At 32.4% G+C, this 26,165-nt stretch overlaps 1 protein-coding gene across 2 annotated transcripts in view; it reads left to right on the top strand.

Annotated features, from left to right (window-relative positions):
• Window positions 1-23,604, top strand: part of LOC148604423 (uncharacterized) — a 31,004-nt gene extending 7,400 nt beyond the window's left edge. Inside the window, exons 3-21 of one of the 2 annotated variants that reach the window (XM_088549844.1) lie at window positions 811-1,052; window positions 1,459-1,595; window positions 2,548-2,619; window positions 4,502-4,597; window positions 5,919-6,009; window positions 6,356-6,436; window positions 9,416-9,628; window positions 9,957-10,145; window positions 10,865-11,023; window positions 11,344-11,477; window positions 13,169-15,278; window positions 15,586-15,747; window positions 16,134-16,256; window positions 16,852-16,939; window positions 18,833-18,971; window positions 19,703-19,754; window positions 20,818-20,901; window positions 22,409-22,498; window positions 23,199-23,604. In XM_088549844.1, the coding sequence (XP_088405970.1) occupies window positions 811-1,052; window positions 1,459-1,595; window positions 2,548-2,619; window positions 4,502-4,597; window positions 5,919-6,009; window positions 6,356-6,436; window positions 9,416-9,628; window positions 9,957-10,145; window positions 10,865-11,023; window positions 11,344-11,477; window positions 13,169-15,278; window positions 15,586-15,747; window positions 16,134-16,256; window positions 16,852-16,939; window positions 18,833-18,971; window positions 19,703-19,754; window positions 20,818-20,901; window positions 22,409-22,498; window positions 23,199-23,444 (4,508 nt within the window). In that variant the 3' untranslated portion in view covers window positions 23,445-23,604. Of the gene's footprint in view, window positions 1-810; window positions 1,053-1,458; window positions 1,596-2,547; window positions 2,620-4,501; window positions 4,598-5,918; window positions 6,010-6,355; window positions 6,437-9,415; window positions 9,629-9,956; window positions 10,146-10,864; window positions 11,024-11,343; window positions 11,478-13,168; window positions 15,279-15,585; window positions 15,748-16,133; window positions 16,257-16,851; window positions 16,940-18,832; window positions 18,972-19,702; window positions 19,755-20,817; window positions 20,902-22,408; window positions 22,499-23,198 lie in introns of those variants that run through there. The other variant, XM_088549845.1, reaches the window with a different exon arrangement.
• Window positions 23,605-26,165: the final 2,561 nt, after the last annotated feature.

Below are 26,165 nucleotides of genomic sequence, written 5' to 3'. Positions count from 1 at the left end.
TATGGCCACATGCTTCAACAATTTTTTAAAATATTCCAACCAAGAAAACCTATCATATCAAGACAATTATGGAATATTTTAGTTTGTCCAATCATATGGCCAATATATCCAGACAAATAAATACCTTACTACCTCCAGATTTTGAAATAATTTAACGAAAATTGGATAAGTGGATGCTATTTGATGTCATTTAGACACTTAATTGTAATCGATCATAAATCTATTTTGTTCCAGTTATGTCATCTCATATGCAATAAATCTTCAGTAGGTAAATTAAAATTTTCACAAAATAACAGGTCAGAAGTTAATAGTAGTATACCCTTTTTGAGTTTCCAGTCATTGAAAAGGTAATACTAGTAAATAAGAAATTAACAAGAATGTTATTCTCTCAGCTATAAGGCTGATTAAAAAAAACATAATATACAACATGTATCAGCATTAACAATATATAAATATATTTTTAAAAAATGATTGGCGAACTTTCATCAGTCCACCTAACAATTTTATCCAACTGTTTGTTAACTTATTGCAATCTTTAGTATTGGAAAACATATACAATTACAAAAATGTATTTCTGTTTGTCCTTTTACATACATGTACTTATGCTTAAAATTGAATAGTAATAGAGTAAATGATATCTCCTGTATTAATATTACATAGTTCATCTTTATTAGAATACAACAATCATGTTTCGCATACAATTTTAAATTTATTCTCGTGTTCCTGTAAATACAATTTACAACACATGAGATTAAAGTACCATTTGTCACTTCTTTAGGATTATTGTCATATTAAAATTATTTCTTACAGTAGTATCAACAGTTATAGACCAGGAAGTAAAATTAGGGGAGTTAGAAAATTTCTTCTGTCAGATATGCCAAAAAGATTTAACAAAGATGAACTCACAGAGACGAAGTCAGCATCTCAACAAGTGTATTGACAAAGATGAGGAAGAGCAGAGATTGAAGGATTTGGAAAAGAAAGCATTTGAAGATGCGAAGTCAATGGTACTGGACTGTCCTATGTGTGGGAAAGTGTGTAAAACTGAAAATGTAAGTTTTCACTTCATTAGAAGGCTGTATTCAACAGGGACAGAATATGTGGGGGGGGGGGGTGTGTACAACATTAAATGTGCATGACATGAGCAGTGTTGTTACAAAGTACAAAATGTAACTTATGCGATGATACAAGTGTACATGTATATCACGTTTCTTTTAAAAACAATTTAATTGAAAAAATGAAGAAGATAGGTTATGAAAACTAAAAAATATTTTTTTTAATTCCCATGTCCGCTGACATCTTCTTTAGAGGTGCCATATGGACAATACTTGCTTAAATAACTGTTTATGGTGTTTGAATTATTTGTGAAATCTTGTTGCAGTAATATAAAATAGATCAATTATTTAACATTTGTAAGTAAGTGTTCAATTGTTAGTTTTGAAATGTCTGTCTTACAAGGCCAGAAAAGTTCATGTAAAGAAATGTTGCCAGAATTTAAAAATTCCAACAGAGCAGATGTTAAAACTGGTAAAACAGCAGGAAGAGGACCATCAAATCATGTTAGCTGCTGGAATACTCCCTAAATCTATCCTTAGGTATAATTGATGTATTAGGATATCTAGTCAAGGGCCAAACTTTTGACTCTATTGCCTATGTTTTGCAGTCCAAACAGTGCATTGTAATTTTCCCATTTTCTTCAATTTTATGTTCACAAAACTTGTAAATTTAAAAAACCTGTTTGCATGAATATCTTTTGAAGGTGTAACTATGGCATGTAAGGTATAGCACTTTCTGTTATCCTATATATGAGATTAATCAAACTTGCTTTGAACAATAAAAATAGTTTTAAAGTATCATGAAAAATAGTTTGAAGTACAATGATTGTCTCTGGGAAAGAAGTTTTTATCTGTTTGTTTATTGTTTTTTGTTTTCATTTTTTTACACCCAGTCACATGAAGTGGCAAGGTATTATATGTATGTAATACCCTCCTAAAAGTTGCATGTCTTTCTGTCTGTCTGTCCATCTGGCCACCTGGCCACCCCAATTGTTTCAGATGATAACTTGAGAAAAGATCATTGATTCTTTTAAAACTTTGCAGTTATTTAGTACCATAAAATAATGTTCAATTTTCAGCAAATTCCACAATGTAGTTTTCAAGTTAGGCCATTTTGAACATTTTGCCATCCCTCTTTTTTTCTACATTGCATGGCAGGGTATCACTAAATGTTCCATACATGCCCTATTTTTTCCAGGGTAATAGGGCTTTAAACTTTTACAGATGGGATCAGCATGTTATGTGCTTTCAACTGTGTACCTAGTTTCTCATCATCCAGTACACATATTGCTGAATGATTACAAATGAGATCTGATTCTAAAATTGTTATGAGCTATAAAAAACGATCAAAATTAAGAAATAAATTATTTTTAGACTAATTTTATATACATAGGATTGAGTTTGAAAGGTTGGGTTTACAATCTTCCTCTATCTACACTAAGCATAGGATGACTAATGCAGATTAAATTTTTGTTTCATATTTTTGTTACAGTAAACTGAAGACAAAGGGAAAGTCAACTGGAGCTCTTATGAAAACTAAAAAGAAAGCTAAAGAACCTAAAAGGTATACATTTCAGAAAATTTTAATTACTACTGGTATGTAGATGGAAATTGTACTCAGAGCCCTGAGTTGTCTTATGTCAAAACTTGACCTTTTGAAGTTTTATTTTTAGAAACATTTTTAGAAAAGGAAGGTTATTTTGAAAGGATTTATTTTCTATTGAATTTTCCGTATAAAAAGGAATTTACATGTCAGTATTTGATAAGTAAAAGTCACTTATAGATATTTCATTACCCTGATATTCCATATTTTTCGGACAAAAGCCAATATTTTTTTCCAGCAAAATGTCAGCCACGACTTCTCATTTATGTTCACATGATTTTATTGGAATTGATTACGTTATATTAATTGTTTTCATTCATAAATGGGGCAAACTACACTCACATGTCTTTGGAAAACAACAGCCATCAATGCAAACCACAGTTAAAATTTTGGGGAGCGTAACGAGGTGAATTATTTTTTTAGGTTAAATATTTGAAATATTCTCCTAGATTGGTTGCAATGTAGATATCTTTTGTGGTAAAATTAGCGAGAAATCAGTTTTAAACTAAAACCACCTAAATCTATCCCTGACAACCCATGCTTTGCAATTTGGGGGGGGGGGGGGCGCACACCTCCGCTTGAATCTGCCCTTTGTGTTATGAATTTTTATGCTTAAAAAAGGGGGATTTTCAAGTTTTGGGATGATTACTCAAAAACACTTTCACCAACCTTTATGAAACTTTGGTGTATTGTCTATATCTAATGACGTAAGCTCCCTTTCAGTTTTAATAAATTTAAGATTTTTTGTTTCCGTGTAATGAATTTTTATACATAAAAAGGTGGATTTTCAAGTTTTAGGACAACAACTCAAAAACACTTTCACCAACTTTTATGAAACTTTGGTCAATTGTTCATTTCTATTGATGTAAGTTCCCTTTTGATTTAAAAAAAATTCAGATTTTTCATTTCTGTGTTATGAATTTTTATACCTAAAAAATGGGGATTTTCAGGTTTTCGCACAACAACTCAAAAACGCTTTCACTAACTTTTATGAAACATTGGTGAATTGTTCATATCTATTGAAGTAAGCTCCCTTCCAATTTTTATAAATGTCAAATTGTATGTTTCTGTGTTATGAAGTTTTACTCTTTAGAAAGTGGCAGAGGCAGCCCAGGAAATTTATTTGTTGAATATCGTAGAAAACGGAGCATTTGTTATGTAAGGCCTAATTTTTTGTGCCTTTTTTACTTAATTTTTTTTTTGGTATATGGGTGGGTGGGTATTTGACATGGCTCACTATATTTCTAGTTGATCGTATAACTTCATTAAAAGCATAAGGACAAGTTAAAAGGGCAACAGGCTTATCATGCACTTAAAGCTTAGCTCTTTATTTATTGTAATTTAGAATACCAGATTATTTTGTTATTTAATTATCAGTTATGACCAGTTGTCCAGAGCAATTGACACAGAATTAAATAGAACTAATAAAACTCGTTTATAAAATACTAACAATTTAAAGATACTCTGCTTGTATAATATGATTTGAAAAACTTCCGCTGACACCTACAGTTTACATTGATGACCTAAGATGCACGTTTGACCCTCGACTTATCTGGCAAGTTTGACTTATGTATGTATTTTTTTTGTCGATTTTAATCAATATTTGGCAATTCAAGTTACACTCCACACCGACTTATAGGTCGTAAAATGTAATAGTAGAACTCTTGACAAGCTAAAGAAACAGACCAAATACCAGTATAAAAGCAGGTTGCATAGTAAATCTCACTAATAAAACACTCATTAATGTATTGTTCAGAGTTTCTGTATTTTGAAAGCAATAAGATATCCTTCGCCTATGGTGCAAGAGTTGATAAACTAGCTTATCACTGTCATGTTTTAACAGCCAGTATGATGCAGACTTACAGATGGCCATGGCTATGTCTATGTCTGAAACTAAACCTACTGTCAAGGCTGAGACAAAAAGAGGGAAAAAGAAAGGGTTTGTAGTCAATAGTTTTTCACTTAGTCTGGTTATTGCTTTTATGCCCCCTCTTTTATGGGAGGCATTATTTATTTGTATATACATAAACTGATCATGGTGACCATCCATCCTTTTTATGTTAGTCTGTCCATTATTGTCATTTATAACATTTTGTAACATTTTTCTCTGTAACCACTTAATATCACAGCCACTTTATATTTTGACAGGAGTTTTGCATAGGTATGTCTTATCATTGGAATTCCATTTCAGACTTGAACAACAATGAACATCAACTTCCAGTTTGAAGACTTAGTTTATAATTTTAACATAATTATTGTTATTGTAGTGGGGAGCTGTATCACATTTTTTCAAGTTTATTTCAGCTGACTGTTTGGTTGTATTGTTAATATTTTATACATTTTCTTGTTTTCGTTTAGACAGTACTTGTTATATCTGTTGGACTGTGAAAGTTGTTATATCTGTTGGACTGTGAAAGTTGTTATATCTGTTGGACTGTGAAAGTTGTTATATCTGTTGGACTATGAAAGTATCATTATTCATGGGGTCCAATTTTCATAGTTATGTGGGTTTGATAAACCACAGATTTTGAATCCCAAATAAAAAGAAAATTTACATGCATATGTATGATGGAGTTGTTAAATCCATTAATTCAAGAATCTACAAATTGTTTTTTTTCCCTAAGCCACAAAAATTGATACTAAGGAATAAAAGTACTTTGATGAACTACATGTAGTGATCTTCATGTACATGTGTCTGTTCATCACACTTCCTGTTTCTAAACCAAATCTTTTCATGCTATTAGTCATAAAATATTTCATATGTTGGGGATGCAATGACAGATTATTACTTTCTAGTTTAATACTACTGACTGGTAATAATGTAAATAAAGGCTGGTTTGATATAGTTCTAAAGATCTAAAGCACAATTTCAGGAAGGAAGTGGGTTTATTTTCTGTGACGAGTTTTTTGTTTGGTTCAAGGTGTCATAACTTGGGAAAATATTCATGTATTGTTTAAACAGTATTTAATTTGATATGACTTCAGACAGTAATTAGAAAAAAAGAATGAATACTATGAAATGTAACAGATGCACTATCGTGTAACCTAAATACAGAATAGTAAATACTTTCAGAGATCATCAAAAGGCCTTCAACAAGGATAAACACACCTTTAAGTAAGCTTTGAAGAGACAACAAAAATAATAAAGTTCATGGTAACATAATGAAACAATTCTTTAAAATCAGACTAAATATAAATATAATGACACTAAGACACATTAATGACCAACATCTCCTGACTGATGTTTACTTTCATTCCAGTGGTTCTGAGCCTGCTATGCTTGTGGCTCTGACTAAAGAAGAGAAGAAGAGGAGGTTATCACAGAGAATTACTACAGTACTGATACCAGAGGTTGTTTCTAAAAATTGGAATTATCTCCCCATAATAATACAAAAATGAGATTTTTGATGAAGTTATATAGCTATTTTATTTTACTTTATAAAAGATTTGTTTCTATTATTTTTTTTTTTTTAGAAAAAAAACTACTCTGTATGTTAGTGAATGGTTTAATTTTCATTTTGATCAGTTCTTTTTTTTAAATGGAGAATGACAATATTCATGAATATATACTTGAAATATATCATTTATCATTTGTTCATGAAGAAGATTATCCAAATTAAAAAAAAAAAAATTCATTATTATTAATGGTAGAAGTAAGTCTGTCAGATTTATTCCAATAATAATGTTTTCTTTCTAGGAAGAAGATAGTGATGTAGAACTAACTCCAGAATTCATCTCAAGTACTTTACCGAATAAATATACTGATGAAATTACCCAGGTACATGTATACTTCACTGATACTTGGTTACAGAATATCAGCATTAATATACCTTTTTTCATTTATTCCCTATTTACTTACAAAAATCTTGTCTAAACCCAAGACACTTTATAAGTCCTTTAGATCAGTAAAATGAAACTTTAACCTTGATAAACTGAACACCTGTCTAGATCAAACCAATCTACAGTCTAAAGAGTGTTTCGACTGTTTTCACAGTATTATACTAATTAAACAATATGTACTATAAACATCTACAAGGTGGGATCATATTTTGGCTATAGTATAAGTGTTTTCTTTTTTATACCCTGCTCCGTAGGATAGGGGGTAAACTGTATTACCCTTGTCCATGTTTCCGTGTGTCTGTGTTTCCTTGTTTACATGTGTCTGTGTTTCCGTGTGTCTGTGTTGCCTTGTTTCCGTGTGTCTGTGTTTCCATGTTTCCGTGTGTCTGTGTTTCTTTTGTTTCAGTTACACATTTTTTCCGACAGTTTCCAACTGTTCTCTTTGTATTGGATAATGATAATTTCTTGACTTTTTAGCTCACCTGGCCATAGGCCATATGAGTTATTGCCGTTACTTGGCGTATGTTCTCGTCTTCGTTAACAATTTCTTCAAACATCTCCTCTGAAACTATTGAATGGATTTGGATGAAATTTAATATGATTGTCCCTGGGAGCATCTTGCACAAAATGACCGTTTTGCTTTTTGATCTGTTAAAAAACATGGCCGCCGTTACTAAAAATCGAACTTTGTATTTGCATATATCTCCAAAACCGTTAGGTTTAACCAAAGTCTGACACAGAGAAAAGTGTTCAGCATGATGAGAACAATCTGTGGTCAAATTTTGATGAAAATCTGTTGACCCATGTTGGAGTTATTGCCCTTTTTTGATGTTCTTTGCTGTTTGTGATGTTATTACTTTCAAAAATCTTCTCCTCATAATCTACTGTACACAATTTAATAAAAGTTGGTATTACTGTTTTTTAGGGTACCTGCATTAAATGACCGTTTGAGTTATAAATGCTGAAAAAAACATGGCTGCTATTACTTAAAAATAGAACAAAGGGATCGAAATACACTTATTTTTTTGCGAGTAACTCAAAAACCATTGAATTTAGCAATATTCTGATGGAGAGTTATATTGTTCAATGTCAGAAGATGGACCTTTGCCAAAATTTTCAAAATGAATTTTTGCCTGCTGTAAGATTTATGGCCCCTGCAACAGATTTTTTTGTCATTCTAATGTGTACAACTCTCCGAAACCTATTGCAACAAAATTTGATAAAAGTTGAAATTATTTTTTTAAAGTTTCCCACACAAACCAGTCATTTAAAATTTTTCATCAGTCAAAAAACATGGCCTTTATTACTAAAAATAGAGCATAGGGGTCAAAATGCTTTTTTGCTATTTTTTCCTCAACTGTAGAAGAATAATGAAAATGGAAGCTACCCATAAGATAAACATGATATTCTGAGTTGACTGGCAGTATTATTTTCAATACAGCCAGTTTAAAATAGCTGCCATTTTACTATTGTCATCATTTGCTTCTTTATGAAACTAGGTGTTTTAAGTTGAATGGTGATGCTTTGATTTCAACGATAATTGGTTTTTATGAATGGTGATGATAAAAATTTGGGATAGCTATGGTTTAACTTCATTTTATGTTCTTTTCAGCAAATTTGCACTGGGCTAATGTCCCTCTCAGACCTGGTGGAATAACAGGGCATTGGGGACCCCTGCCCAAATTTTTTTCCAGAGGTTCCAAAATCACTTTGAAGGCATTTCCAACATTTTACAGTACCTTAGGTACTCTTTTGAATTACAGCATTCATCAATATATGTTCTTTTTCCGCATTTTTTTATCAAACAGGGTAACAAAGCATGATACATTTACTTACTTAGTTAAAAGAGTTAGGTTTGTCAGGTAAGCAATTCAGGATCTTTGAGAGCCTCTTGTTTAGATTCAAATGATAAATATGGATTAAAACCAAGAGAAGAAACTATTTAAACTGTTTGTACTTGTTTAACTATAGCTGGCTAAATAATACAATTAAGGTCCTAATAGTACATTGTCCCATTTCAGCTCACCTGTCCGTGGACCATGTGAGCTATTGCCATAACTTGGCATCCGTTGTCTTTAACAATTTCTTCAAACATCTTTTCCTCTGAAACTATAGAATGGATTTTGATGAAACTTAATATGATTGCTCCTTAGAGTATCCTGCACAAAATGACTGTTTGGATTTTTGATCTGTTAAAAAACATGGCCTCTGTTACTGAGAGTATAACATAAGGTTTCAGAAAAGTATTCAGCACAATGAGATCTAACTGTGGTGAAAATCTGTTGACCCATGTTGGAGTTATTGCCCTTTTTTTATGTTTTTTGCTTTTTTGATGTTATTACTTTCAGAAACTTCTTCACAGAAACAACTGAACAGAATTCAGTGAAAGTTGGCATTTTTGTTTTTATGGGTATCCTGAAAAAAATGACTGTTTGGAATTTTGATTGGTTAAAAAAAAACATAGCCGTGTTACTAAAAATAGGACATAGTGGTCAGACAGCAGATTTTTGCTTATATCTCCAAAACTGTTAGGTTTAATCAAATTCTGACACGGGTAAAAGTATTCAGCATGATGAGATCTGTTTTTGTTTTTCAGCCAATATCTTGAAAACTATAATAGATAGAATGGAACTTGCAATTGATGAAATGATCCTTATGACAAGTCCTATCAAAGTCTTTTTGCAGTCAAAATTGTCGATCAACTCTGCGTAAGAGTTATTGCCCTTGAAAGGCAAAACTTTAACCAGGTCAGGGATTCAGATTCCTGGGAGTTACTATATCACTATTTGCCTGTCACATATTGGTACATTGACTTGTACTGAACCATTATATTTCTTTTATTGTTGTAATGTCATATGTCTTGTTTACTTAATAGAATTTCTAAAATGTAATAGGATTTTCTTGTCTTAATCTATAGATTCCCTTGTTATGGAGAAAATGTAGTCTACAGGAAGATTCTAGCAACAAAGAAAACTGGAATAAAGACTTGTTCTACGTCAAGTGTTTGGTACCTCCTATTGAGGTCAATAGAGTAAAACCTGGGTCAAAAGTCAGGAGAATGTCAGAAATACCAGGAAGGGATTCATCATTCATGAAACCGAAAACACCTGTAAAGGCACCTTTACCACAGGTAAATTGAAACTAACATAATTACTTGTATTCAGGTCAAATTTAAGTGAAACCTTCATTACTACATGTATCAATTGAGGTCCAATGTAAACTGAAAATGCTTTCATTGAAACAGTGTAAGGGATATGCTTAAAACTTTTAAATCTAGAATACATTGTTTTTTTTTAAAATTCCCTTAACATCTCAGGTCTGTTTATGGAAAAAACTTTTTCAACTCTCAAGGGCTTAAATCCATTGTAATTTTGCAGTCATTATGAGATCATACTGTCAGAGATAATTTCTTTATCCATGGCTAATTTCATATGTTTATAAGTTAAAATTTATTTCAGACTGAAGTAACAAGGAATGAGATTGGCAGTCAGTCACTTCCTGATGATTCTATGGTAGCTTCAACACAGACTGCTATGGTTCTGGCAGAGCTGGCTGCTGATGCTTCTCAGATGACACCTGACACTCTGCTCTCTCAGACTGAGCTCAATTGTTCTGGATTTTGCCCTGAAGTACCTATTGTAGTACAGGTATACTGAAGATCTGTTCTAATAATAACTTCTTGTTACACTCTTAGAAGTGTGTTACAGTTGTATTGAAAACAAATAAAATGAAAACAAGTATCCCATACACAAAATTGTTGGGAATACACGGTATGATTTTATCTTACCTTTCATATCTTATACAATTAAGAAAATTGTTTGCATGCTTTATTTAAATGTGCTATCATTAATGTCTAAAATGCAATTTTAATGCTTGCAATTTTGAGAAAAATCCAGCATCTTTAGTATCAGAAATATCATGATGCAAGTTTTATTTATTCAGATTTTAAGTCAGCTTCATTTTCACCATAGTAAAAACATAGCAATAATTTCTATATTGGCAATAATTGAATCTTCTTTAATACATATTTTTAATGAAATATATATACATAGTTGGCAATAATACTTTACTAGTTATAAGTTGATTTATATAACATTACCCTCTATACAAAGATCAGATTTACATGAGTAGTTCCCTGTTATTTCACATTTTTTGAGTTTTTTCCAAGAAAAAAAAATTCTGCTTGAGCTTAGTCTTGATGCCTCCACTGGAAGATGGAAGAAGTAAAGTGTATGATACACCTTACTTGTAAATTGAAACAAATTATTTTCACAACTACAGAAAATTTCCAAAAATTAGATCAAATGCAAGCTGTCTTTGGATTCAGTTTAAGAAAATTTAGGTGTGATTTTATTTTTTTTTTCAGTCAAAACAGACTTCCAGCCTTCTACAGCAGCTACAGAGATCCATGTTATTAATGGTAAACAATCCTACCCATAGTGATGTTGAGATCTATACAGCAGGGAATGATATAGTATACTGTCACAGAGCTATACTAACATGCAGGTGTCCTGAAATACTCAAGGTATGCAACCAGGTTTTGTCTACACCTTTAAAGGAAGACAATTAATGACTTAGGGGTCAGCAGGTGAAAGTGTAAGGTCACATGCACTTGAAGAAATCAAATTCTTAATAGGTTAAGATAAAGCACTACGAGTCTTGGAATGCTCAAGGTATTCATACTTCACTGTTTGTCTACACTTTTAAGAAAGACACTCAATGACTTTTGAGTCAGTAGGTGAAAGTTCAAGGTCACATGCACATAAAAAAATCCAATTCTTACTAGGTTAAGATAGAGCATTACAAAACATTCATGGACAAAACTAATCAACAATCTCTTTTCAGCTTGAAGAAAGTGGTAAAATATATCTTCAAAGTTTCAGTTTGGATGCTATAAATAGTCTGATGAAATACATCTATGGTGGGCTGGTATCTGTCACAGAAAGTTGTCTTACTGATATTCTTATACTGACAGAAAGGTTTGTAAGGCAACAGTAATAATGTTTTGAGTCTTTTTTTTTTAATTTTTCAGGTTTTTAATATGTGTAAAAAACATTTTGACTAGAGCATCTTTATAAGTGTGTCGGAATAATGTGTCTAAGTAAGGCAAGTTGCTGCATCCATTAGAGCACAATAAAAACTACATTATACAGAAAAAATTGCAACAGATACTTACATTTTTTTATGTTCAAGGCCAATATGGAAATACATGTTTTTTTTATATAAAAATTCATGAAATATATGTTTTCTAAAGTTGTTTGAAAGTTTTACACTTTGCATCTTTTAAGTCCTAAGTAAAATGTATACAGTTGAACTTCACTTCCTTGAACTCAGTTGGCTTGAACACCCGAGATTTCTCAAACACAATTCTAAGTACCAAAATTCTCTTCTGCATAATCAGTGTTAATTATCTTGGATTTCTCGAACTACGATTTCTTGAACACTTGAACTGACTTGTCAGTCTGTGCATTAATAAATCTTATAGAATAACCCTCACCAACTCAATCTTGTCAATCATTTTGTCAGCTTGGGTAATAAAAGGTGAGAAAACTGAACCCTTATCATTTATCAAAGTTTGTGATTTTAGGTAATCACTAATTAGTTTTAATTCAACAAATAATACTGATTGAAGTTTGAGAATGATCTGAAGTCATCATGATGAAAGCATCAAAGAGAATTGGATGAAAACAAATTACGGACCCACAAATTTCAAACCGAAAGTTTTTAAAAAGCAAACACTGTATTTTTAATGTCTACAAATCAACATAACCTTTTGAAAGCAAATGAAAAATATCTTAAACTAACAAAATTTACTAGGAAATTTACCTAAATAATCCAGTCGTTATATTCTGCTCACTTCGATCAGTGTCCAGTAGAGAGCATAGAATTACTAGTATTCTAGTTAGTATCAAGTAAGCAATTTCCAATGATCAAATCAAACTCATATGCAACGAAATAAATCCAGAAATCTTTTAACTTCAATTACAGTCCTTCCCTTCAAAATTCTCAACAACTAGCCTTAATAATAGAGGACTGTAAGGGCTTCAACTAATCTGAAACAAGAAATGTACATATCATTTCACTAGCCAGAATTAATTTTTACTAGCCCGGGCTTCGGGCTAATGGCTAAAAGCTAACACTGCAATAACTCAATCTCTCAATAGTTCAAACACATTTCAATGATTTCATCTATCAAGGGCTGACTGTAATTTCCATATAAATTTTATTAATTTGTTTTTTATGAATTAACTTGTAGATTTCAAACATATGATTTTCACAGTTGTCCAAAAAGAAGAATGAAAACTTTCTGCCTAGCAAATGTTTTGCAGGTGTTTTCAAAACATATGTTGTACTTTTTCCTGTGAAACAGGTCTGTCTGGGGGTGTTGAATGGATCTGCAGTCCTCAAACTTAAATGCATGGAATGTCTGCAAAGGGACAGTTATAAAACCACAATCCATTAAGGCTGCCTTTTCAAAACATTAAAATATGGAACTTTTGAGCAGGTGACACAAACACTTTGTCACATACAAACACATCTCATGTGAGAACGTGGACAAGAAGTCTATATAAAAATATGTAAACCATCTGTTTCAAATATTTTATCTTTGTTCGTGTGTTGTGTTTTGGCTGCTTTGTTGAATTAATGCTATTGTCAACTTTTTTTCCAGATTTAAGTTAACAGAACTTCATAACATTTTACAAGAACTTCAGGCTAAGTCAGAATCAGTACAGGATTTTAACTCTTTAGACCTACATTCAAAGGATAAAACCTCAGTAGAATGTTTACTGAAACAACTGTGGAGTGACTCTGATGATGAAAGTGAAAGTCAAGGTCTAAATGAAGAAGATGATGGTATAGGCTCAGATAGGGTTGATGTAGACGATGAAGGTCAGGTTCAAGGTCAATCCCCAGAAAAGAATTTTTCTGAAGTAGATGTTCAGTCATCAAGATTTAGTGAAGAAAGTGACCTTAAAAGTATTTCTGAGACAGAGACAAAATCTATAAGAAGGAAGATTTTCAAAAATTCACCATTAAAAGTAATGCAAATAGATCAGGTCAAGGAAGACCTTTTTGAAACCTTTAGTGACAAGATTAATCAACAGTGTGCAAAAAAAATGATTCTAAGTAATAAATCCACTAAACACGAGTCTCCTGATAAAAAATTAAAAAACAGTTCCATCATTTATGAAAATGAGGACTTAGAAGTTTACAGCAATGTCAGCTCATCTGAAAAATCCTCAATATCAGATATGAATCTAAGTCAAAATCTGGAAACTGATCAACCATCATTCTGTCCAAGTGTTAAAGATGACAATGAAGTTCTAACAGAAAATCTACGAATATCTAACAAGCTAGAGGTTAGGCCTGAACCTATTAATCCTGAAAAAAACAATAAATATGCCAATTTTCACCACAGTTTAAGTCCTGGTAGTGATATTAAGATACTGGACAGAGAGTACTCACCTGAAATTCCTCTTCTTCCTGCTTCTCAGTCAATGAAAGTCTTTGATCAGCCACCAATTGATACTGAGGATGTGGTTCATACAAAACTAATGACTAGCTTCAGCCATGATGATCTTCCAACTATAAATAGTCCTCAAAAGTTTAAACAGTTAAGAGGGTCTAGTAATAAGAAAGATAAATCAATGGATGTTGATAAGAAACTTGACTTTAATAACTGCAGTAGACGACAGAATGATAAAAGTAATGAAACAAAAGATAAAGGTGAAGAATTCTGTAACAGTTCCACAAAAATGAATCAGAAAAAGAAAGATTTCAATATCACTAGCCAGAATAACATGATGCTGCATGAGAGCTTTGATGATAGTAATGATAGTTTGATTATTTTAGATGATAATAGTAACCATGGCAACACAGAAGTTGCAGAATCTTATAACAAAGTTGATAACCATATTTCAAATCTTTGTGACAATTCAAATGAATACTCAGGAGCCTTAAATGCCAGTTTAAATACATCAGGTGGGGATTTGTTTGCTAGCCCATCTCCTGTTATCCAAAGGTCAAGGTCACAGGGTTATACATCATCTCATGAGATAAGTTGTTCTCAAACTGGAGCAAAAACTGAAAATTTAAATCTGTCACATTCTGGTGTGACTATTTCCAGGAAAGCCAAGAGAAAAACATTTGAATTGGAGTCCCCAACAGATGTCCCAGAAACTTCCAAAAGGTTCAAAACTAAAGACAGCAATGACTGTGATGTTTCTTTTGTAAGTGATAATTTTTTTGAACTGACTTCCAAACAATCTCCTAAATTTAAAACAAAGGAGAGGAAATGGAAATTTAGTTCCAAATCTGATTTTGTAAAGAGTTCAGACATTACGTTCTCTGGCACTATTAGTGCTGGTACTAATCTTGGTCATAGTGCAGATACCATCAATATTAAAAAATCACTTCTTGGTGGAGAAATAAGTTCAGAAGAAAATCATGACAAGTTAACTAAAAGTCTTTCTTTGGATCACTCCACAAGTAATGAGGTATTTGCAACTACAAATAATGGTGATAAGTGTTTTGAGGAAGAGGACCAACCAGGAGTGAGTATCACAGAGTCTGAGAGTGATGAAGGCATCAATTTAATTGATCCAGAGGAATGTGTGACTGGTGGTGATAGCACTATGGAGTGTGTTATGGATGTTTCCACGGTGACTGGTGGAGTGTCACTTGATGATGTTTGGGAGGGTTTTGATGACATTGGAGCTGGTGAATTTGGTGGAATTGTCAACTGTGATTCACCTGGTATCAACAGAACAAGGATAACAGTATGTTCATACCGTTTATTATGTTTTTCTTCAGATTTGATCACAATATGAACACAACTTAAATACATGTACATGTATACATTTTAATGTTCACTTAGTTTGAGCATTATTGAAAATCTTGCTATTTACAATTATTCACCACTACATTAATTATAGGAATTCTTCAACTTTAACATGAACATTGGTAAAAATTACATTTTAAATGTGAAAAATACACATTTTAACTTTGCTATTATCAATTTAGTACCCTTGACAACTGTCAAAATATTTCTTGAGTCATGTGATATAACATCCCTTTGTTTATCAGAGTGAAATTGACTTAGACAGCCCTAAAGCTACAGAGAAGAGGGTAAAAGAGACTTCAACTGAAACAGAGTGTCTTGAAGACCAAGAAAATGTGGAATTTGAGAATTTGACATTTTGTGATGAAAGTTTAATGCAACAAGAACACGGTTCTAATTCCATAAAGGTAAACTTCTGTATGTATGGTTATGTATCCTTACAACTTATTGACATAAGATTGTCAGGATTCTCAACAAGCAGGATTTTTTAAAGATTGTCATTTTAAGGACATTAAGTTGAAAACTAAGAGTATGATTTTTTTGTATATAGCATTTTTCATTTTGTAAATGATTTTTGAGCCTTTAATGTTATAGAAGGAAGAACAAAATTAAAGGAGCGGAGAAAGAAATGAAGAAATAGCAACACAAAGAAAGTTCCCAGTACAAATCAGTGATTTGGATTATATTAAACCCAAGGACTTGAACTATGTAACAAAATTATTGTTTACTTTTATAATGTTGTTACATATGGAAACAATAGTACGTAATCATGAACTGTTATTTTGATTTTCAGAATATCCATGATTTTAAGACACCTGTAATGCCAAAGAAACAGAAGAAAACAAAAGAATGGAAGGAACCTTCACCATTCACACCTATGCCTAAATATGATGATATGGCCACTCCTGTAATTAAGGTAAAAGTAATACCTTGTAAAGATATTGTTATATTTGAGGTACCTACTCTTTCCATTTTTATTGCCTCACTTACTTATAGACAACAAGTAGTTGTATACAATACATATAATTATTTGTATATGTATTGTGTTTGATCTCATATAAAAGAATGATGCTGCAGAGAGGAGGCTATGTAGCATTGTGAAACTTGTCTAAACTAAACAACTTTTGTACTTTAAATTTGGTTTGGTTCAGACAGGTGTTCATTTAGTAGGTATTCAGTTTAGACAGGTATTCATTTTAGTTAAGTGTTCAGTTTAGACAGGTATTCATTTTAGACAGGTGTTCAGTTTAGACAGGTATTCAGTTTAGAGAGTATTCAGTTTAGACAGGTGTTCTGTTTCCCAAATTTCAAAATACATTTAAATTGCTATGAAGGGACTCTTAAAACTGTCTGGTATAGGTAGGTTTTTTTATTATTCTGTCTTTCTCAATTTGTGACTTGACTATCAGTGTTAGTATAAAAAGATATAGCAATCTTTAGAGAAAACTTTATGAGAAGGTTTGTGTTTGTCAATATTTATTCTTGTTACCATAGAAACTATCTCTCTACAGAAACATGTGCAGAACTATGGTGTTAAACCTGTTGGAAAGAAGAGGATGATCAAGTTACTGAAGGATATCTACCACAAAACTCATCAGTGTAAGTAATGTTAGGCAGTTCATTTTTGCACTGTCTTTTCCCCTGGTTTTTCTGATAACTCTATTTTTGTTTCGCCTCAAATTCATTGTGATAGGCTTAGCATATTATAGTCTTCTTGGATGAAAATGTATGTGACAGATTATATCAGTCCAGGGCTGGTAACATTTTTTTAGTTCAAGTAATTGAAGAAGCATGCACATCATTTTATTGTTTTAAACTGAGTTTGCCATTGATTGGGCAGGTGATAATACAATAACAGATATTGAACTTGTAGAGCTTCAAGGGGTCTTGAATTTTTTTTGAAATTCTTCAAGATGCCTCTATTGAAATTAAGACAATTAGTATTTATAGTTCTGATAAGTGACCCTAAATTATGATCAAATATAGATTTCTGTTATATTTACTTGAGCAAAGCTTATATCTTTATTGTTTGGTTGATATTTGCATTTTTGGTTTATTAGTACAGTTTTCCTTTAAAAAATCAAACAAATATATAAGGGAGGGTGACTTCCATATTATAATTTAATTTGCTTGTTTAAATGTTCATGTATGAATGAATGAATGAATGAATGAATGAATGAATGAATGTAAAAGCATTACAAACAATGATCTGATATTCCACTAGTTATAACTTTTATAACCTATCTAACTTTCAGTGCTTTCTTTGTAAATGTCTTTGAATTATCTCCCTTCACAACTTAGTGCACTGGTGATTTCTTTGTAAAAAATATCTTTAAAGAACAGAAGAGGTTCTAGTCTAAAGAGGATAGCAATTAGTTTAACAAGTCAAACATCAAAAATCCAGCACCATTTATGTGAGTTTTCAAAGGCATTTCCTCTACAACAAAAACTAAAACATTTTACAACAAATATTAACAAATTATTTATCTCATAGAGCATTCTAAGTAAAAAAACATCAGGATAAGTGTTAATGTCAGAAAACTTCACAAAGGATAAGTGTTAGTATCAGAAAACTTATGAAGGATAAGTGTAAATGTCAGAAAACTTCTGAACATCTCTGAACAGAACTGTTAAAAACAAATACAAAAACAGACAATAATAGGGAATCAATTCCTATCATGAGCCATACAATTTTTAATTTTATATTGAATGGTACTGAAACTGTTGATTATTGTGCAGTTCTATTCAGAGCCATATGTTATAAATAGGTAAGTACAGTGCAACCTTTATTAAAAGTCACCATTGGGGAATGGTAAAAGTAACCTCTCAAGAGATGTGACCTTTCAAAGGAGGTTTCGTCAAATGTGTCAATTTTCAAAGTCTAAAATGAAAAGTTGATTAGATGAGCATGCATGTGAATACTTTGTATTAATTTATTTTTAATGAGCAAGATCAATCAGGCATATTGATAGATAAATTATTGACCCTTAGGCAATCTCATTTTAATACCTGTTATACTACTTGTACCATAATTCTCTGGTGTTTAAGGTGAACAAATTGTTGATTTGAATCAAGTTCCGAATGTGAACTTAAAATTGCTGTTTTAAACAAAGTGTGTGTGTGGTTTTTTTTTTTTTAAATTTAATAAACAGGTGACCGCTGACTGCATTAGAGAGGTTGGCATTTGATGGAGTTAAAATATGTAAGGGAAAGAATCGGGTGGGACTGAAAGTGAACGAAGGTGACCGCTGGTTTGAGGTGACCATTAGGGCAGGTTGGACTGTACATTGTAATGTCCATATCTTTCTAGTATCAGCCCTTGATCTATACCAGCCCTCCACTATGTCTCAGGCTGATACCAAGGGTGATATGAAAAATGGCATTTAATAATCTATATGTATCACATAGAATATGTTACTTGCTGTTTACAGACACACACGAGGAAAAAATTAAAGTAAACACAAGTTTCATTTACACATGTTCTTTGTATAGATGAAACAGATAGTGAATTTGAAGATGATGGGGCAACTGAAACAGATGTGAAGACATCAGACATGGGAGAGACTGAAAATCAAAGTGATAGTGATGAAGATGACAAGAGTTTTAATGACAGTCAAGAATCAATAAAAAGGTATTGTATAGAACTGATTGACAACATATGGTGTATATAGACAATAACAAATCTCATTTTTTTTGTATTCATACATGTACGATGAACACTACACTACAATTACCTAGTCCATTTGTTCTTCCATCCTTTATGTGAAGTTATTCTAGTGGTATCTTTCTCAGCTTCTACTGGTCTACTGGCAGACTAATTCATAACTTAGTACTAAGCTTTGGCATGATGAGTTATGTTGTAAGTCTTCATATTTTGACGTAGTCTTTCCCCATATTCCTGTTTGAAATGGCATCTTTAAAATCAATTTTTTGTCACAGTTTTCTCAACTTTTACTTGGCAGAATGCTTTTCAGTTGGAGACAAAGGTTTGATGGGTTAAATTTTTAAATTCTTATTGGTAGTTTTCACCTTTTGTTTAATGAACTGAGTGTATTTAGAATGACTGGGGTTATCCCTAGCATAACATTGCCTGCACTCAATAGTTTTTTCTTAGTAAGTTTTCATTCATGGAGTAAGTATACTATTTCTTCATTACATGAAATTGTCCTCAGATCATTTAGAAGCATTGTGATTTCATGTTTGTACACAGCGATCTTTCATGATATATTTACATATAGAGTATTCTTTTGTTGGATTTTTGTTGAAAAACTAAATAAACTGTCATTGTTATCGCAACTCTTGTGTTTTCATCTCATTTATCCTCATATATATATATATGTGAATTTATTTGTTTTATTGCAGTGACATGATGGAAGAGACATACCTAGAAGAAGAGGATACTCAGCCTCTGAAGGTATAATGTTAATAAATAGAAAAGTAATAAAAAAAAAAAAGATTAATTGTGTTATTTATATCTTTTCAGTAAAGAATATTCAATTTTTTTATTAAATTTGGATAGGAGTATATGTTACAATTATTATAATGCCATCATCAACAAAAAACAAGTAAAAAAGAAAATATGAAAACATATATTTACAATCAGATTAAGAAAGAAAGAAAATTGCATAAGAAATACTTTCCATTGACATATTCAGAATGTATCATTTCAACAATAGAGAGATGTACTTTATGTTGAAAATTAATAAAATTTGTTTCTTTTAACAACACACGCAATTTTAAATTGATTAATTAAAAAAATCAAACCATAAAGAGTGTCAACAAATAAATTTTAATAGCCACGCTAATTATTGTTAAAACACACTTCGATCATGGTTTATAATAAAACAATCAGTTTTCCGACTAATTAGTTGACTTTGAGACATCAGGGTTAATTAACCTCGAAGTCCTATCGATGGGACTGATTTATTAGCTCCAGTTATCGGAGGTTTCGAATCATCCGAGATAAAATTGTATTGGAGTAAGGGGAGTTTTGCTGGGACTTAGTTCAAGTTATCCAAGATTTCGACTAATCTGAGTTCAACACATCGAGGTTCGACTGTAAATACAAAATACAAATCATGTGAAAATATTTAAAATTTCTGTATGATTTACTCATGTTTCAGAGTCATCCCTCATCAGCAACATTAAACAGAAAATTGGGATCCAAAAATAAATTGCAATACAAAAAATGCTTAAATCCAAATAAATTGAAATGGGAACCTAAATCCAGCACTGAAAGAGTGCTGTCATGTGCTATAGGAGGGCTGAAGCCTTGGTGGTTTAAGGGTTTCGAATTCTGTGATAGAGCAATTTTTTGTAAATTAACTATTTTAAATTCAGGTCAAACAAGTCAAATGAAATCTGCTTCAACTAAACACCTGTTTAAACCTAGCAAAGATTTAGTAGAATATGGGTTCATCTGAGACAGGTTTCATGGTTAAATGGACAACACAATTTCTTTGTACAAATATTTTCAGCCAGGAGAGAAGAGTTTGTCAGACAGATTGATGGATTTTATCAACCAGCAATCTGAGATACAGATCAAGGTCCTTATGTATGAGGTAATGATTGTTTTTGTTTGTTTGTTGGGGTTTAACGTCCGAGCAGCAATATTTCAGCTATATTCAGACAATGAACATGAAATGGATGATGAAATGAACATGAAATGAAAAAAAAGGATGGGTCACAAGGATAATAGGGTCGACAAATTTTGATTGCCACTGGAAAAAGGGGGATGGGTAAGGTCGGGCAATTTAGCCTCCTGTGGCGGAGCGCAAAGGTTCCTACTCCTATCGAATACCACAGCAGGGTTCTTTAACGTGCGAGGAACGTGGCATCTTTCCCAACACGGTGCACCACTATGGTTTGCGGTCAGGTTTTCCGTATTATAGCCTGACAACCCCAGCATGTATCACGCCAGGGGTACCCCATTCCACCACCTGGGGCACACATCCCAGTTGCTCTGTGGGCAGAGCGTCTAGCCCCCGGCTAGGTTTCTGAGCACTATTTAGTCGCCTTTTACGACAAGCTTAGCGCTGCTGCAGGCCTACTCTTTTAACACCCGGACCTGCACGGGGCATGAGCTAATGAAGGCTCATTATGATTATGAAATTGCCTTGAATTACATGTAGATGTTGCATCCTTAGTTTTTTGTTTGGGCCTCATTTTTATGAGTGACAATAGTTAGATACCAGGATGATATCATATGTATATGATTTAATTTGATTTGTAACAAGCTTTTTGGTTGGTTCTCTTCAAGCAAACCAGATTATTTTGTATAATTTGGCTTGGGTCTATGTTGTCATTAACATTGTTTGATCAACACTTTGTGATTCAAATAATCTCAAACGAAATAATGTTTTGAATACTAATCAATTATCAATATTTGGACTATCACCTGATAGAAATTAAATTATACGGAATGTTTCTGAACTGCCGCAAACCAGATTATTTCATATAACCTGTTAAAAATTAGAAACTTTCCTTAAATATTCCATGTCATCCTGGTTCTAAATGATTTGGCAAACCTGATCTTTGTAAGCATGTAATTTTTATCTCCAAATTAAATGTATGTATATTGTGAATTTTCTGTCAATGTATACAATCCATACTATTATGCTGGAACAAATCATTTTATAAGTCCACTCAAACTTACTATCTTGGTTAATGTGTAACCAATGAGGGAGCAAAGCATTATGATGAGGATGCTTTTTACATATCTGGAAAAAAATGAGGGGTGTGATTTGTTGCTTTTATCTTATTTATATGGCTATAAAAATTGGGCACCCTAGAAAGAGATAGAGGAAAATATAACTTTTAGTTGGTCTTATTATTACCCTTGAAATGGATTTGTACTTCCTGGGACCAGTTTTATAAAGAATCTCAAATTGAGTTTTTGTTCAAATCCTTCCTCAACTTAAAATTAGACCAATCAAATCACTTAAAACTAAAGATTGGAATAAAAACTCAAGGATTTTAGGAATATCTTTATTTGAGATTGTTCATGAAACCCAGGCAAATACATATAGATTATGGTATATGGTACATATACTGACATTTATTTTTCAGCCCCTTGAATTGGATGTCTTGAAACAGAAAATAACTGATGCTGGTATAAAATGTGGCATGGAGAAATTAAAGGAATTCTTAGATGATAAGGTATATGTATGAATCAATATTTTCATTGTTTATGCTAATTGTTTTATTGTGTGGCATAACTTTATTTGTAAATGTATCAGCACATTGCTCTTTTCTTTCTTTCTGTAAAATGAAAGCCAAGAGTTTCCCAGACATTTTCATTAACACTTGCAGAAATTACGTTGATTTCAGTATATGATTGCATTTCATTGGGTAACAGATTTAAGCTCTATGCATGTAGAAAAATAGATCATTACACTGATTAGTGAATCTCTAAATCATAGGAGTGCATTAAATTGGCATTCGAAAGTCTCTCATTGGACTTTAGCCTTTGACATCCATACTATAAAAACTAAAGATAAACGGTCCCTTGAATTAAATACTGTGATAGTACTTCATTCGTTGATACCAATTTTTGTGGATTAGGGATGAAACACAAGTTTGTGGCTTCTTGAATTCGTGGTTTTGAGATTTTCAGTATACACATACATCAATGGAAATTTCTTTTTGAGTGAGCCAAATTTTGTGGTTTGGCTCACCCACGAAAACCACAAAAATTGATACCCCACGAACAATAATGCTTTCACAGTATGTATTAAAATCTTAATCATTGTGTATAATATAAGGTCAAAATATGCATGCAATATCTGAGTTAAAGATAGTAGACAAAGTCATGGTGACCATGATTAGTGGGTGATAAAGAAAATATCTTCTCTTTCAGTGCATCACCTTTACCATGAAAAACATGAGGAGAAGTCCCAAAAAAAAGAGAAGAAGTCCAAAGAAAGCAAAGTCAAAAGACAGTTCTCCTAAGAAAATAAAGTCAAAAGATAGTTCTCCTAAGAAAACCAGGTCAAAGGACAGTTCTCCTAAGAAAGCTAAATCTAAAGTCAATAGTCCGGTAAAGGATTCACAGAAAAGTCCTTCGAGAGGAAGAGGAAGGGGAAAGAAAAAAATAAACCCATAGTTAATGTACTGATTCAGATGAACAGAATTATGTCTATGCTATGGATATGACAGTAGAACTGATTTGGAAATATAGAAACACTTGTATTACACGTCCTTTGATATAAATGAAATTTTAATGTGCAATTTTTACATAACTTAATAAAATCATGTCCAGATTGTGTTTGATGTTTGTTCATTCTGCTCAGCTGGTCATGGATTCTCTGTATGGAAGTTTCAGAAATTCATGACTTTTAGAAAGTATCAGGCTAACTATTGTTTTGCAGTAGAATCTTTACAAAATTCCAACTACAACAATATTACTATATAGGCTAAAAACCACTAATTCCACTTCCCATAGGCTTCTATGCTAATTTCACAATATTCAATGGCTTCTCTGGACTTTACCTTAACTTTAACCTGCAGAGGACTATATATCAGCATGATTCTACATATGTCAGCTCACAATCCTCAGAATGGCATGTGGGGTTAGCAGACTTGCAGTGCAGTACTGGTCACCGGAAGTGAAGGGTCTATAAATAGCATGGGAAATCCCAGTGTTTTCACAAGATAGGGGTATATTTTCAAAAATCATTATGGAGATTAGGCTTCACATCACAAGAAGCAAAATGCACCTATAAAATGTACAGAAATGTTTTTCCTTTCAGAAACTGTTTAAATTTTTTAAATAAGATGAGAACTTTTTTCACAGCACTATGAGGAACAGGGGTAATTTTTGCGTAGGACTATTTTTGCGTACGTTCCAAATGCTCATTGGTTGAATTGGTGGTCTGTAACCTAAAGAGTCACTTTTTGTCTTAGAAAAAATAAATAACTATACAGGTATCTTCCTACACACATACTGAATGCATTTGCAAAGTTTCAGTGAAATGGGACAAGCACTTTTTTAAACATTTGATTTTTAAATATAGGGTAACCAAGTTGCACGAGCAAAAAAGTGACAATATTCTACCATACTTAAATGCATTAAATATTTGCAAAGAACTTTTTCTGATATTTCAAATAAAAAAAATCAATCACAACTTGTTTTTTAACAATATTAATAAAGAGATAGATTTAAAAGTAATCATTTTCTGAGAAATTGGTCTATTTTTAAAAAATTATTTCTGACATGCCTCCCCCTTTTTCTTGATCACGTCAAAAATCCTAAATCTTTAAATTTTCACAAAAGGTGATATATTTGGCTTTAAATTTGTAAATACAGTGTTTTCACATTAAAACATGACCAGTAAAGGGCACCTAAAGCAAAAAAAGTACTCAATAATGGATTTTCCATTTTGCCATAGGGGAATGCTTATATGGCCTTAACCGCAGTAATGAAAGTGAGTTTTTCCTCATTTCTAACCTAACTTTTGCTCAAATCTACACAAAACTTGATTTCAAGTGCTTATTACCACCATATTTAGGTAAATATAGCCCTCAAAGTTTAATATTTGATATTTTTACTAAATTTTCTACACTTTTTACAAGATAGGATATAAAAATCAGCCAAAAAGACCAATTTTCCATAATTTGGACCTATAACTTAAAAAAATGCATATTTTGAAGGATTTTTGTAGTGTATTCCTCTCATGGCAAAGTTAACAAGATCTTCAAGTAGTTTAAAGCTATTTCAAGAAACTTTTCATTTTGCCATGGCTTCAGCTTAAGGCTAAAAACCACTAATTCCACTTCCCATAGGCTTCTATGCTAATTTCACAATATTCAATGGCTTCTCTGGACTTTACCTTAACTTTAACCTGCAGAGGACTATATATCAGCATGATTCTACATGTCAGCTCACAATCCTCAGAATGGCATGTGGGGTTAGCAGACTTGCAGTGCAGGACTGGTCACCGGAAGTGAAGGGTCTATAAATAGCATGGGAAATCCCAGTGTTTTCACAAGATAGGGGTATATCTTTAAAAATCATTATGGAGATTAGGCTTCACATCACAAGAAGCAAAATGCACCTATAAAATGTACAGAAATGTTTTTCCTTTCAGAAACTGTTTAAATTTTTTAAATAAGATGAGAACTTTTTTCACAGCACTATGTGGAACAGGGGTAATTTTTGCGTAGGACTATTTTTGCGTACGTTCCAAATGCTCATTGGTTGAATTAGTGGTCTGTAATCTATAGTTATTGAGACTAGTAAATACTCCAAACCAAAAACTCCACCAAATGAAGGATTTTTTTTGTGTTGACCAAGTGAAGGAAGGACAAAGTCCATTTCTTGTTTTAATTAGGGCCCCGCCACTTATTAATCAGTCTTTCCCTTCATTGTGTCTGTGCGTCCGTACGAAACAAAATCAATTTTCCGCACTTTTTTTCAATATGCTTGCAGATATTGGGCTGATATTTTGTATGTGAGTCATAAGTATGAATACTTACAAATCAAGTTTAAGTTTCGTTCCGCTCCACCAATATTTTATCAAGTAATGGCCCTTGGACTTTGAAATTTCACTAAAATTGCCATTTTCTGCACTTTTTTCCCATACGCTTGCAGATATTGGGCTGATATTTTGTACGCGAGTCAACTATGATTAGTTACAAATCAAGTTTGAGTTTCATTCTGCTCCACCGGTTTTTGACCAAGTTACAGCCCTTGGAATTCCAAAATTTCACTAAAATTGCCATTTTCCGCATATTGTTCCCATACGCTTGCAGATAATGGACCAATGTTGTGTATATGTGTCAAGTATGATTAGTTACAACTCAAGTGTATGTTTCGTTCCACTCC

The sequence above is a fragment of the Perna viridis genome, chromosome 10 (assembly GCF_037379345.1).
Source record: "Perna viridis isolate PV_CMFRI_1.1 ecotype Kerala chromosome 10, ASM3737934v1, whole genome shotgun sequence".
Lineage (NCBI taxonomy): Eukaryota > Metazoa > Mollusca > Bivalvia > Mytilida > Mytilidae > Perna > Perna viridis.
The sequence above is the reverse complement of the archived record's forward strand: the minus strand, read 5'-3'. Positions and strand labels throughout refer to the sequence as shown.